We start from the raw sequence: 15,237 nt of genomic DNA, 5'->3' as shown, positions 1-15,237 counted from the left end.
TTAACTAAAGAAAAGAGCTAAAGTGCTCTGCGTTTGTTTTTACTCCATATCATCTACTTTTTTTTTTTCCCCCCAATCGCTTTTTTTCTGAACAATAAATGAAAACCCTGTCGAAGCTCAGAGAGACTTCTACTAAACTTACTGCGGGAAAGAAATCATAAATTCATTATCTAGCCCACTGGACAAGTAAACGTTGACTTTTTGTGTTGATATGGTGATGTTTTCTCTACAGAAATGTTTGTGTTTGTGGAAGGCGTCTCTATTATGCGAGCTTTGTGACAATCAGAGTTAAAGCTACAACGCTTTGTTTACTTACATCCGTACGTTGGTGGTGGACGTGTTCGGAAGTGTTAATTAGCTAGGCTAAAAAGAGGCAGCTTTTATAAATAATACATAACAAGGTAGATAAATACGTTAATACGGACTAACTGTGTGTTCAGGGAGTCGTAGTCAGGGTAGTAGTTGAGTCGCTTCGCCCTGAGCAAGATGGTGGTGAACCTTCTGTTAATTAACTTTTTTTTTAAAAAATGACAGCAACTCTACTTCTACAAAATAAAAAATTATTTTAAAAAAAACAAAGAATGAGCATCAGGTGGGTTTACATATTTTATGGAAAGCTACTCTACTCGGGATGTGGTAGCCTAGTAGTTAATGTGTTAGACCCTTAGCAAGGCCCTTAACCCTCAATTGCATAAAAAAAAAAAGATAAGAATATAAATCGCTCAGGATGAGGAAGTCTGCCAAATGCCATAAATGTAATCAACTTATAAAGCCACATATTTGAAATATAGTGTTAATATTTCAATATGTTGCTGCATGAAGCAAACAAAATAACTGAAAATCGACTCGAGACGATTAAAAATCGCTTACGAACCCCCCTAACAAACCTCTGAGCTGGAACAACATGCAGAGTTTGCCCACCAGGAATTACAGCGGTGTTGTGCTGCTCGTGTGTGTTCAACTTGTGATTTTCCTGACACGACTTGAACACACCGTAAGACAACAAAAATGAGTTTACGACCACTGGACAAAATGGCCCAAATAAGTAAACAAGAAAAGTACAGAAACAGTCGGTCTGTCCTCGGGGGACAAACTTTATCTCCTTTATTTTTAACTTTCAGGCACTTATGATTAGTGAACAGAAGTCTAATAACAGTGTGTTAAGGAACAAATTGTTAAATATCAGGGTATGGTGTAAAAGTAATTATGGTACACACATCACTCAAGAAGCTGCTTACATGCAAATCAAAGACCGACCAGGCTTTCGTGTGTGTGTTCTGAATCCGAGAAATACACCACGTGGAAATGTCAGCAAGGCTCCCTACGAATTCTGTTTTATTCTGCCATTTAAAACCTTTTGTTGTGAAGGTAAGAGACGAGTAATGAGTAATACGCAACATGAAAACAGTGATTAAATCACGATGAAAGTTTATTCTCTCCAAGCTGAAGCTCTGAAACAACACACACCTTAAACGGCATTCCTGAGTAGCGTGTACTCACGCACGCACACACACAGGTGGGACAGCGGCTTATAGTTACGCATTAAGAAGATTCTTTCTACCCTGTGGTATCATTAAGGGCTGAACAAAAAGTTACTGCTGAAGGAAACAAATGCAACACCCAATGTGTGTAAAAGGTATAAAGATGTGTGTGTGTAAAAGTGATACGTGACTGTAGCCTCTGTGCGAAAGATGTTATGACTACATGTGACCGGCTTTAAACTTGGTCCTCTGACCTGAGAATCAGCTGCTGCACATTGTTTAACCTTAGCAATGATACCAAGGTGCTTCATCAAACTGATCCTGGAACTGTTACATGCGAAATGCACAGAAAGTGGGGCAGATAATCCGTGCGGCATTCACGGAAGTGAAAAACTTGCTTAAGTGGACGAGTGGCCTACACAAGGAACCATGCAACCTTTCTTCCTTTCTCTTGAAAAAAAAAGGAGGACAGTGTGTGTGTGGGTGGGGGGGGGGGTATTCTTTGGGCTAGTGCCACTAATGGTGTGTATTGTGCAAAGGGCATATAGGAGTAGTCCACTGTGGAGGGATACTGTACAAGGAAATGGGTTAGTTTAACATTTAGAACATGTATTAAATGTATTACTGTGACAAGGAAATGACTAATATTACAAATATTTTTAATAATAAAGTATAGCAGTAACAATAAACAGATAAATATAACAGTAAATATTTAAAAAAATATATCCAATAATTATATCTAACTTTTATATTACATATTTTATATAAACCCTAATAAATAAATAAATAAATAAATAAATAAATAAACTTCTAAAGCCATAAAATATTTAGGTATATAATTTTTAACCTGTGAATTTTAAAGATATTACAAATATATTTATAATAAATATTTTGAAAATTGTGTGTGTGTTTGGAATACCACCTTTTTCAAACTTGTTTTTACTTAAATAAAATAATGTTGTTTCTTTATGTTTTTAAATAATAACCTATTGATAACATGGAGGGAAAAAAAAGTTCCTTCTTAGAAAAAATAACATCGCAGATCAAAACACACTACAAATCCACAATATAAGTATAACACACAAATATTCTAATATTACTATATATCGCCTACAGCCTTTATTGTGTTTGTAAACAAGAGGCGCTTGTGTGACCTGGTAAACCAGGAGAAAAAAAAAATCCTGCGTAGCCGGTAATTTAAACTTGTAATCTTCAAGCAAACCTGGTATTAACATACCCGATTAAGACCTGAGCATGTATACCTGTAAGAAATAAAAATGTACAAGCTGCTTGACACTTACAATTTTCGTGTGAAGTGGGTGTGACTAGTGTGATGACAGTAACGAAAAAATTCAAACCCGCTAAACAAGTACATAATGCAACAAGTACGTAATGATCGCGTTGTTTTATCTCGATCCGTCTTACATTAGCGAAAGTACAGCTCCAGGAAATTCCGGCAAATACTTATGCTATAGGCACTGAAATGATTTGAACTCAGGCTTTGTTCATGATATCTTCTGTCCAGTTGAGGACAACTATTTTTGAACATTGTACTCAAGTCCTTGACATTTAAACAAGGAAATACAACTTTGTTATTTCTCAGATTTCTGTCCCTGCTTCTATTATTTTTTTCCATCATTTGCATACTTCACATCAGGGACTGATAAAGCAGCTACATCCATTTTATACTATGATAAATGTAACAGAACAGACACACACAAACACACACACACATATATACCAAATATAATATATATAATATACTGGGTAAAAATGAAGAACTGTAAAAGACAATCACACAGTTCCTAAAGAATGCAGGAAACACAGTGACCATTAAATGTAAACAAAGCAAAAAAGTGAAACTAATTAACGCTATGAGAAACCCAAAAAGAGTCAGCAGGGGGGAAAAAATATTATATAATAATGTAGAATAAATTTTAAATAAAAAAAAAAGCCAACAGACAACAGCAAAAGAAATTCAAAAATATTAAAATGCACCAAACCAAAAAAAAGATGTGAAAGCAAAAGAAAATTTTACAGCAAAACCAAAAACCACAACACCACAAAGAAGCAAGGGAAAAGGAAACAAAGATAAGGCAAAAGAGAGAGAAAAAACAACAAAAAAATCAACCATTAAACACAATTAAGTGAAAGAGTATAATAAAGTATCAGAAAAATTAACTTACATTTAAAATTAATTAACCTGTTTGTCCTTTAAGGAAGGAAGACTCATATTACTGCCATGGAAACTGAACTGTTGTGTGTTTGGTTTATGTTCTGCACATATGCAACACAATAAATGATGCCTCTCTGATGTCGGGTCACACACTGATAAACAGAGAGTTTAGCATGTAGCCTACAACAGCGTCTATTTCTTCTTGAAAGGCTCCAAGATGGCCTCTGCAGTGTCTGATTTAACTACACAAACAATAATGTGCTCACATCCAGCATACTCCAGGCTCTGTGAAGAGGAAGTCAAGAGACAGAACTGAAAGCTAAGCACAAAGATATGATCCTGTTTAGCTCTTTGGTGCAAAGGTGTGTAAATAACATAAAAAAACCATTAAATCAAGACAACTCCAAACACAAACACCATAAATAGGATGAAACCTGGAGAAAGTGCAGATCTTTCAATTTTTTTCTACCACATTGGAGGAATAAACAACTCCTCTGGTTAAATAAATGGCTGTGCACTCTTTGACCACTGAGCGCGCACGCACACACCCCAAACGAAAGCATGTTGTACACAGCAGTGGCTGTGCTCATGGAGCCTCTGACGTCACAGCACTCGTGTGACGCTGCCAACTCAGGAGTTAAATTTAGATCCTGGGCACCGGGCCCAGACGCTGCAAAACAATGTGATACCACAACTACTGCTTTAGTTGCAGCCATCACACACACTCACACCCCTTCAGCCTCTGTACAAAGCCTCAACAATCATTGATACACACCCAAATACACAAACACTAGCTTCAGGAACTGTAGGAAACAGCACAATAATCTTGGATGGCAGAAGCAGCAGCTTGTACTGTAGCAGTTAAACTTAAGTCAAGTTAAACTTGAACTCTTGAATAGCTACCGGAAGTCGTGGAGAAAAGTTCAGGTGTGCAGTGTGTGTGCGGATGCATCACAAAAGGGCTCCTTTAGCATGACACGCTCTAGCTAATAAAACTAACTAAAGGTTCGTGAGTGAGCGTCAAAAATAGATTCTAAGAGGTTCGGGATAATTCATATAGCCCCGGCTTCTACGAACAATATTATGTAAGGGCGGAGCAAACAGACGTTGTGAGTGGGCTTCGTTCAGCATGTCGTGTTAAGCGGCTGGGCTAACATCATGGAAATACATGGTCTGTGATTGGTCGCCACAGATGTTCACCACCCAATGAAGATGGATGAGTTTGTGGAGGGGGAATCAACTTCCTGTAGACATAGAATCGGGCAAGAAACTTTTAACGGCACATCAAGCAGATGACTCAAAACAAAACAAGTCCTAATACAACAAGAAAATACAAATACACTTTGTTTATACCAAAATAGATTTTAGGTCAAAAGTCTTAACCAATTGGATCCTGCAATACGAAGGAACTGTGTATATGTTAGAATTTAGCAGAACAAAGATTTGGAATTAAGAGGACAAACTAAATTGGATTCTTGGCATGTGTTGTGCAAATGCCACCATACCAAGAGATAGAATACCACAAACAAGTCAAATCACACTGAAAGTTTCCACTCAAAGTCAGATGGAAAATCTTTTCTACCTAGTTCATTCACTTTCCAGACAAGCTAGCATGGATTTGTCCCCCTAAATAAGCCAAAGCAAAGTCCCTGTTTGGTGGGTCTGTTCCCACTGTAGCCTCAGATTCCTGTGCTGGCTGACAGGAGTGGAACATGATGTGGTCTTCTGTTAGCTGCCCTGTGAGGAGACCAAGCCAGCAAGGCAAGAGGATGCAGGTTTGTTTTTAAGTAATAAGCAGGTTTAATTCCTAAATACGGGGGGCACGGTGGCTTAGTGGTTAGCACATTTGCCCCACACCTCCAGGGTAGGGGGTTCGATTCCCGCCTCTGCCTTGTGTGTGTGGAGTTTGCATGTTCTCCCTTGTGCCTCTGGGGTTTCCTCTGGATACTCCGGTTTCCTCCCCCGGTCCAAAGACATGCATGGTAGGTTGATTGGCATCTCTGGAAAATTGTCCGTAGTGTGTGACTGTGTGAGTGAATGAGAGTGTGTGTGTGCCCTGCGATGGGTTGGCACTAAATCCAGGGTGTATCCTGCCCGATGACGCCTGAGAAAGGCACAGGCTCCCCGTGACCCGAGGTAGTTCGGATAAGCGGTAGAAAATGAGTGAGTGAGAATTCCTAAATAAATCAGTAAAATAACAAATTAACAAGAAGTCAATATAAAAAGGGAAAAATAAACGGAAAGAACTTAAACTAGGTCTATAGTCTAGGCCTATGATATCAACCAAATAGAATTAAACTAAACATAAGGCACAAGTGTGGCAAGATAACAAAACAAGTCTGACCAAACACAAAAACCCTGACCCAACACATTCAAACCTAAACCAACAGACACAAAAACCAACCCACCCACAGACCCAACACAAAAACCAGACCCAACACAAAACCTGACCAACCCAACATAAAACCTGACCCAACATCAAACCTGACCCAACACAAAAGCCATCCCACCCAACACAAAACCTGCCCCAACATCAAACCTGACCCAACACAAAAGCCATCCCACCCAACACAAAACCTGCCCCAACATCAAACCTGACCCAACTCAAAAGCCAACCCACCCAACACAAAACCTGACCAAACACAAACATTTTCCCCAACATTAAAAATGACCAAACACAAAATCTGACCAACCCAACAAATCAGGGCCCACTTATACACACAGACATTCCACACTTAAGCAGTGCAAAATGCAAATAACACTAAATGCAAATGACTAAACAAAATGTACAAGCAGGAAGGGATGGCAAGCAACTTTACTTAAACAGTCAAATTAGATAAACAAACAAGCATTTGAACAAGTAATCAGCCATAGCGTTAGTGGTAGTGTCCGTTAAACAGAAAAACTTTAGCCATGCTGCAGCCTGGCAGTTCACTGTGGGATTAGACACAAACCATAAATAAACACAGCACACACCCTAAAGCTCAGACGTGGTCCATGATGCTTTTCTGCTCACCCTGGTTGTAAAGAGTGGTTATTAGAGTCACTGTCGACTTCCTGTCAGCTCCTCCTCCTCTGACCTTTTTCAATGACAAGGCATTTCTGCCTGTGGAACTAGCACCAGCAGAACGGAAATTGACTTATTAGACCTCTTCGATCAGTATAAACAAATGAATTACTTTATCACTTCAAGTCTGATATAAAATGAGTCAGGACACTCTGTGTTTCAACATGACAAGCTTGTTTTTCCCCTCTGTTGACAACCTTACACAGAATTTTAGTGGTTGAGTTTTAGTGGTTTTCGATGCTTATGAACAAGCACTTGGAGCATCTCAGAGAGCAGGAATGGGACGTTTCTTCAATATTCGCCTTGAAGAAACATTTGTGTGGATAAAAAAAAAAGTTTTTGCTTTACTCTCCTTCTTGCTACTCCTCCTCTCTTCCTTGCTTCTAGTAGGCTGGGTAATACGAGAAATCCTTATAAAAACTACAAATTTGTAAAGCCCTGAGTGGCTACTTTCATACGAGGTAATAACTATCAGAATATCTTAATTTTATCACCTATAGTATTTTAACAAATTTCTTGATTTGGTCTCTGAAACAGTTTGCTAGCGGTCTGCTACTTAACAACCACTGATGCAGACAAATTACAAAAAAATAATAAAAATTGAACACCAGGTAAAATTCTGAGACAAACTAGTACATATTCAGTATTTTGAACAAAATGTTTAAAGAGCTAAAGTGCTATTGAAAGGCAGATACTGGGATGCACTAAGATACTGAAATGCTAAGTGTGATATTAGCTTTCAAACCACTCCACTCGTACGTAAATAAAAATAAAAAATAAAAAAAGAATCCTTCAGAGGAGAGCCCTGCTAAAGTGAACGCTACATTAACCTGGTTCACTTGCTAATCTCTGAACTGTGCTCTGTAGCGTAAGAGCAGAAAGCTGAAGCTCTAGTACCGCCAGCAGCTTCCATACACCAACAAACAACTCGAGCTTTGTTGTTAGTCATTTACGGTAAATCTCACAGTCTCACACACTCACGCAGTCATGCTGTGTAGGCATCAATCCCGATACTCACTGACTCATCACCATGAACAGGAGCTGGCCAAATTAACAGGAACAATGCCATGAAAAAGGCCTTTCAGTAAGTTAATCGATTACAAATGCAGCTAGACATGTGAGTCATATTAGCAGAGTGCATCAACTATAAAAGAGTCTTTACAATCAGCAAGTCTACAAAGCATGAAGCCAGAAACTAACTACAAGACAGTCAGAATGAAAACAGTAAAGATTGAAAAACAGAAAAAAGGAAAAACACGCTCACTTATACCAAATATGGATCGAAGAATGAACATACGCTGATGGTCGCAAGTAGACGCTCCCAGTAGGTTTAAACAGCATAGCTACTAAATACAACAGAAGAATTCCATCAAAAATTTCCCAGACCTGAATCAGCACCTTTGTGACCCAGTGTTAACGCAAATTGCATGTTGCGAAGTTCACTAGAGTTCGAATATAATGGTGTGGCTGCCTTTCAGAAACCACGGTACACAAAGCCATGATGCGTAACCTGGTCTAAGGAGCACAAAACCTGAATCCCAGAGCAATGGAAAGAATAACACAAGTTGTCTTGAACACTTTTCCCCCCCCATAAACCCAGACGTGTTAATTTTCGGAGAAAGCCGTCGACCCGCAACATCTGGTGTCTGCTGTTAAATAAGGTGGTGGATCCACAGAACATGGGAAATCTCAGGAGAATCGGTATGTTCTGTCATTGCTATGTGTGTCTGTGTAGTAACTAAGGGTCATTCTGCATTTCAGCAGGCAGTTAGAAGTGAAGTTTAATTAGTGGTAAACCATATTATCATAACACAATTGTCTAAGAATCAAAGAATATTAAAGCGTTATGCTGACCAGATCAGAAAGTTCGAGTTCTAATAATAATGTAACTGGATGGAACACAAATCAGTTTATAGCATAACTTTCAGTTCAAACCTAAACCTACTCCTTCGTATAAGAACAGGTACACAATGGTGTAATGGTAAAGTTAGGGACTGGTCTTGGAAGCAAATAAAACACTGAAGCCTTACTTAATTCCTAAGCTTTCAAAACACTATCCTTTTTCTCAAATTTCACACAGTAATGAATTTGTTTGTCTTTTGTTTGTATCAACAATTTACTAGGTTTACTTTGACTCCCTGAATGCCATGTGAAGAGCACATACTACAAAATGTATGTTGACATCGAGCCTAACATTTAACACACTCTCACTCACTCATTCACTTTCTACCGCTTATCCGAACTTCTCGGGTCACAGGGAGCCTGTGCCTGTCTCAGGCGTCATTGGGCATCAAGGCAGGATACACCCTGGACAGAGTGCCAACCCATCACAGGGCACACACACACACTACGGACAATTTGCATGTCTTTGGACCGGGGGAGGAAACCGGAGTACCCGGAGGAAACCCCCCAGGCACGGGGAGAACATGCAAACTCCGCACACACAAGGGCGGCGGGAATCGAACCCCCAACCCTGGAGGTGTGAGGTGAACGTGCTAACCACTAAGCCACAGTGCCCCCCACTTAACACAAAGAGAAAAAAAATGAATCCTGCAATAAAGAAATGGAGCTAAAGTGAATTTGTTGCAAGTCAGGCTGTGAGTTCAAACCTACGTTAATTTCATTTAGTGCTTCGTCACCATGAGGGAGTTAACGTCTCCTGCTAACTGTTAGTATAATAACAGCATTACCAGTATACACATTGAATTATCCCCCAAAAAAAACTCGAGTTGCTCCTTGAGGCATGTATGAGGATTTATAAATAAAAAAATAAAAAAAGGGAACGTATGTGCCGGCAGGAAAGCATGGCCGAACGAGCTGCGGTTTTGGGAAAAGACAAAAAATATTAATAAAACAAGCAATAAAGCCTGATGTGACTATATACAAGCAAGTAGATGTGAACGACAGCTGATCATACAACTGCTAGATTTCCTCCTCAGGGTATAAAATCTTTTATCCTATATTACTTAGAATAAAATTATTTTCCAAAAATGATGTTCATCGTGTTCAATGAGCTCGTAAAGCACAGCCTTTATCCAGAACCTTTGCCACAAGACAAAAACAATAACCATGTCCTGAGAGTGTGAAAATTAAATAAGACACCTAATTTGCTTGCGTACCGTAAAATAAAATCTGCACCACTTGAGGTAAGAAATCTTATTTTTAAAGTAAACTAGAAATTAAAGACCAAAGTGCAACTATATGAAATTTCTCATAACTTCCAGCTTTGTGGCACAAAGTTTCAGAGGCAGGAGCTGGAGAGCAATTACAAAATTGGTGATGAAGTATTCGGGAGATTGCTGAAGAACCTGATAAAGCTAGTGGCATTGCAGAACTTTCAGACCACAACAACTGTTGGTAGACTGACTGTCAACATGTGTACATGTTCATTTAGTCAGAGCTCAAGGGTCCCTGGTTCGAATGTGAGGTTGGGTTACAGTCTTTACATGTTTCGCTTTGTACGCTCGAACGAAAGTTTTTATTCAACATGTGTTTATATCCGTATATTCCTTCACTACGAAGGCTGATTTTTCACATGCATTTTGTACTCCATGACTGTCAGCAACAGCTTGTTTTAGTAAGACTGTTTAAATTAGGCAGCATGGTGGCACAGAGTAGCGTTGCCTGCTCATAGCTACAAGGTCCTTCTTTTGATCCCGAGGTTGGTTTACTGTCTGCTCAGAGTTTTGCATGTTTGCTACAATATTCAGGTGAGTTTCCACCGAGTTCTCTGGTTTTCTCCCAACGTCCAAAAATATGCTTAGAAGTGCTAAAGGCTATGCTAAATCAATTCCGGGGTGAATTCTGCCTTCTGCATGCACTTCAGAAGTGAGAACTACAAGCTATTATGTGAGAAAAAAAACATGGCCACCTCCATGAATGTCTATGTTTTGTTTAGTAACAAGCTAACCAGCATGAGTGATCATGTGTTTGATGTATTTACTATCTCAAATCGGTGAACTGTATGGGCAGTGTTATAGATTTAACCAACTAGCATGCCTTCACTGATTAATCAGAAGTAAATCCAATTTTAAACACATTTAAAAGTAGTAAACTTTTTTGCTGTTGATAGTGTAGAGGGCCACGTTGACATGATGTCACGTGTAGAGGACGGTCCCGAATCTATGTGGTGAGAAAAAATATTCTACTGATAAAACTCCACAAAACAAGCTTAAGAACAGAAAAAATCTCCTGCCTTAAGCCAAGGCTTTCTTATCAAGATAATGCACTTAGAGAGGATGGATGGATGGATGTTTCTTTAAAGAAGGGTGTGAATCACAGTATCAGAAATAAAAGAATAGTACAGTTTGGTAAACTTTTCACTGTGTTGGTGGATTATACATTACATTTCGGATATTTTACCTGACAATATAACCAATGACATCTGTATGTCTGTTAAACTTCCCATTTCAGATTTAGTCCCCTCTTTGCAATTATAATAACTTCCACTCTTCCAGGAAGGTTTTCCACTAGATTTTGGAGGGTAGCTTTGATGTGTGTTCATTCAACCACAAGAGTTGAAATGATGTTGGGTAAAAAGACCTCCAGAGCAATCCACACTCCAGCTAACCCAATTCAAAAAGGTGTTCAGTGGGGTTTAAGGTCGAGGACACAAGTTTTACACCAATCTTGACAGACTGTGTCTTCATGGAGCTCTCTTTGTGCACAGCTGCACTGTCATGCTGGAGCAGATTTGGGTCTTTTAGTGTCATTGTAGACAAATATTAATGCTCTAGCAAACAGAAATTCTATACAACTGTATGCTTCTTGGCTTGTGGGAGCGGTTTAGAGAAGGTCCAAGTGTGTGAGACAGTCGGATGTTCACAGACTTTTGACCTTACAGTGTAGACAAAGCTTAATGAACGTTAACAATCACTGATGTACATTAAAAAACACGTTACACAGACATCCCTGGGTCAAAAAAAAAGTATATGCAAAATGTTTTAAAATATTTGCACCCTCAACAGCAGCAGTCCAATAACAAGTAAAGTCTGATCTGTTTCTTTCTAGACTACAATTGTGTGTACATGAAACCACATGAGTTGGGCACTTCTGCTTTAAACTGACTTGATACAGCCACCTAGCTGCCATGTAGTAACTCAGCCTGAGGAAGAAGAAAAAACCTCACACACACACTCGGAAGGGGGTTTACTGTCTCTTTAAGGCCTTTAATCTCTTCGATCTGAAGCGTTTGTCTCCTACCAGCTAATGGCCGCCTCGATGCGCGCGCACGCGAGCGTGTGTGTGTGTGTGTGTGTGTGTGTGTGTGTGTGTGTGTGTGTGTGCGCGCGAGATGTCCACAGAGCGCACAGGGAGCTCTGCTCTCTACCAACACCTCAGCCAGCTACAGAAATGACACAGCTCATGAGATTTAAACAACAACTGGAGGAAAAGTAAAGTTTGAAACGAAATGTTTCACTTTGTGTCATCTCTGGACTAAAGTGCATGACTTTAATCTATACAGCAGAACATTTCACACATCTTCAGGGTGAATAATTGTTGCATTAAATGTCCATATTGAGGTCACGTGCGTGTCTTAACCCACTTCCTCCAATGGAAACAGTGTGGCATTGTGTTTAAGAGGTGATAATAATAATAATAATAATAATAATAATAATAATAATAATAATAATAATAATACCACGTTGTGCACATATGCACCAGATCCTTTTAGATTGGCCGCAAAACGTTAATGCAAATAGGACAGGACGTTCTGTGTGTGTGTGTTTTTTGCCATGCAAAGTGTCACTTTTCCACTTGGAAACAAATGAAAAAGTTTAAAGGCAATCCTGGTGACATGCACAACTTTGGAAAAAGTGTGCAAACGCTTACCTAAAGCACGCAGACGAGAAAACAAGTGTGAAGTGAGATGTGTGTAAACACCAAGCTCGGTTTGTTAAAAGTGAAAACTGTGATCAACTTCACCAGCTTCCTTCAGCAGTTTGTATCGCTAGTTACTTCCGACCTGCTGTTTCCGAAAGTGTAACAAGAAACACACACACACTTGTCTGAGTGAAAGTTTTTGTGCATGCATGTCACTAACCCTTTTTGTGCAAGCATGTATGCATGATGCTTCACCCTCTGTGTCAACATTGTTTGCATTGCTTTCATACACATCATACTGCACAATTTACCGCGATCAGTGTGTTGTTCCGTTGCTCCGAGGAATCGCTCGGATCTTGCTGCTTGCTTTGTTGTTGTTTGCCCTTCTTGGCCCTCTGCTCCAGGGTGCGCTGATACAGAGCCGCCGTGTCCCGGCGCTCCAGCTCCAGCTGCTCGGCGTGCGCTTGCTGATATCGGGCCTCGCAAGCGTTGTGATGCCGCCGGCAGCCCTCGATCCTCTGCCGAAGCCTCTCCACTACTGTGCTGTGTTTCGGCACTCCAGCTCCTGCACCGGCTCCTGTTCCAGCTCCAGGACCGACACCGCTATTGCTATTACAGTTATTACTAGTTGTGGTGTTGCTACCGGCGCTTAGGTTCACGTTACCGCCGCTGTTGATGCAAACACCGCCGCCGTTAGAGGCAGCGGGTCCGGAGAAATCTCCCATCATCATCTGCGCTGCTGCGTACAAGGGGTTTTTTTTTTAGGAAGAAGTTTTGTCAAAGCTTTCCCCCCTTCCCGATACCACCACCGCCACCACCACCCAGCCCGGACTCCCCTCTCCAACACCGGGGCTGGTTGGATAGAGAGACCGGGGAGAAAAACTGGAAACGACAAATAATGCAGCGCTCCTGTGGGAATATCGCCGTGTCAACCATCCACCGTTTCCCCGCAGCTTAAAGCCGACACCGGGAGGAAGAAGCGCAGAGGAACGACCGGGAGGCGAGCGACCTCAGTCCGCCGTCAGGCTGCGCTCTGGCCGCTTTAGCGCTCCATCAAACAGTCCACCGGTTTATCGCGCCGTCCTTCTCGGAGAGAAAAAAAGTTTCCCCGTCCGCAGCCAAGGCGCTCCCGAGTAGTAGTTTCGTGAACTTTGCATTTCATTTCATTCGCCGTGTGCTGTTCATTTGCTGCTCTCGCGCGTTAAGAAAATTCCCTCCTCCCGAGCGTGAACAAAGAAAGGTGTGCAGTTCAGAAAGTCGTGCGTGTGTTGAGGGAAATCCTACAGACGCGCTAATGTGTGGCTCGCTCTCGGCGGCGGCGGCTGCAGCCACCATCACAATGATCGCGCGCTCCAATCCCCTCCTCCTCCTCCATGCCAGCGGAGTAATATCAGGACAAGAGCCAGGCGGGCACACGGCGGCCGGAGAGACGGCTCCGCGTAAAACGCGGCGCGGAATATAGTCCCCTGCGGAGGAGGACTAAACCGGCGTTAAACCAAAACGAAGAGAAAAAAAAACCTTCTTATGAAGTGAAACAGAAAGAGGAATTACTCCAAACATCATATTCAACAACAACAATAATAATTCACTTTTTTCTCCACACATTAAAATGCAGTTCAAAGGAAAATAAATTAGAAAACTAAATAAAACATGATAACTCAGAACAAACATAAATTAAAAAGTAGTAACCACACTTAAAACTAGCTAAAATGATATGAAATATGTTTATTTGCAAAAGGATTTAGTTCCCGTGGCATGTTTTCATGGGGCAAAAGTCAATGAAACGTTTGTGGGAAGATGTTTTGTTGACTGTGGGAAAAGATTTTAAGCTCCTCTGTGAAACCCAACACCCTGAAAGCTACAAGCAAGAAGCACTTTAGCACGCTAAGAACCTTTAACTATCAAAAGAGACCTTGAAAAGAAATTCTTAATTCTGTTAATAATAAACGTGACAAATTATGTTTTAAAATCCAACACAAATATGCAGAAAGATAGGAGGAATTTCCAGAATGTCAGTGGTTATAAAATAAAAATTAAAGCCTGCTAAAAATTCGATAGAATTAGAAATATATAAATTAGAAATGTATAAATTAGAAATATTATAAATTTAAAAAAGCAGTGTGTGTGTGTGTGTGTGTGTGTGTGTGTGTGTGTGTGTGTGTGTGTGTGTGTGTGTGTGTGTGTGTGTGTGTGAGCGCGCAAGGCTGCTGCTTGATTCGGACCTTATAAGAAGATGAGGGGATAATGCTGAAAATATTTCTAACAGTGTGTAAATATCAGCCCATGAAGTAGACCGATTGTACACACACTTAGGTTTGTTGAGGTGTGTTGTCTTGTACAGTCTGATATTGCACACAAGATGGTCACTGAAATATTATTTATATTGTAAACCCAACATATGGCTTGTTATACCCTACACAAAAACTCAAATTTGTTATGGACTCTACCAAAGACATACGTTCACCAGCCCAGTATTTGTCTCGTGCTCGAGACTTTTTTGCACTTCTCAGCAACTGAAGTGTAAATTTATACAATTGGATCTGTGATGTGGTGAGATGTTTATGCATGACTTCACTTGCCAGTGAATGTTAACAGAAAAGTTACATAAAAGAAAAAAGGACTTAAAGGAATCCATTCTTGGGAACAAGGGTGTAGCCAGCACCTGAATTTCTTCACTCGCTGGGTGTTTA

The 15,237-nt window shown here is 40.4% G+C and overlaps 1 protein-coding gene across 1 annotated transcript in view; it reads right to left on the bottom strand.

Annotated features, from left to right (window-relative positions):
• maml3 (mastermind-like transcriptional coactivator 3) overlaps positions 1–13,947 on the bottom strand; it is a 159,311-nt gene extending 145,364 nt beyond the window's left edge. The window contains exon 1 of the mRNA XM_027145981.2: positions 12,859–13,947. Within this exon, the coding sequence (XP_027001782.1) occupies positions 12,859–13,278 (420 nt within the window). The 5' untranslated portion in view covers positions 13,279–13,947. The remainder of the gene's footprint in view (positions 1–12,858) is intronic.
• Between the last annotated feature and the right edge of the window lie 1,290 nt (positions 13,948–15,237).

Source organism: Tachysurus fulvidraco, chromosome 4 (genome assembly GCF_022655615.1).
Source record: "Tachysurus fulvidraco isolate hzauxx_2018 chromosome 4, HZAU_PFXX_2.0, whole genome shotgun sequence".
Lineage (NCBI taxonomy): Eukaryota > Metazoa > Chordata > Actinopteri > Siluriformes > Bagridae > Tachysurus > Tachysurus fulvidraco.
This window is presented reverse-complemented; position numbering and strand designations above follow the sequence as displayed.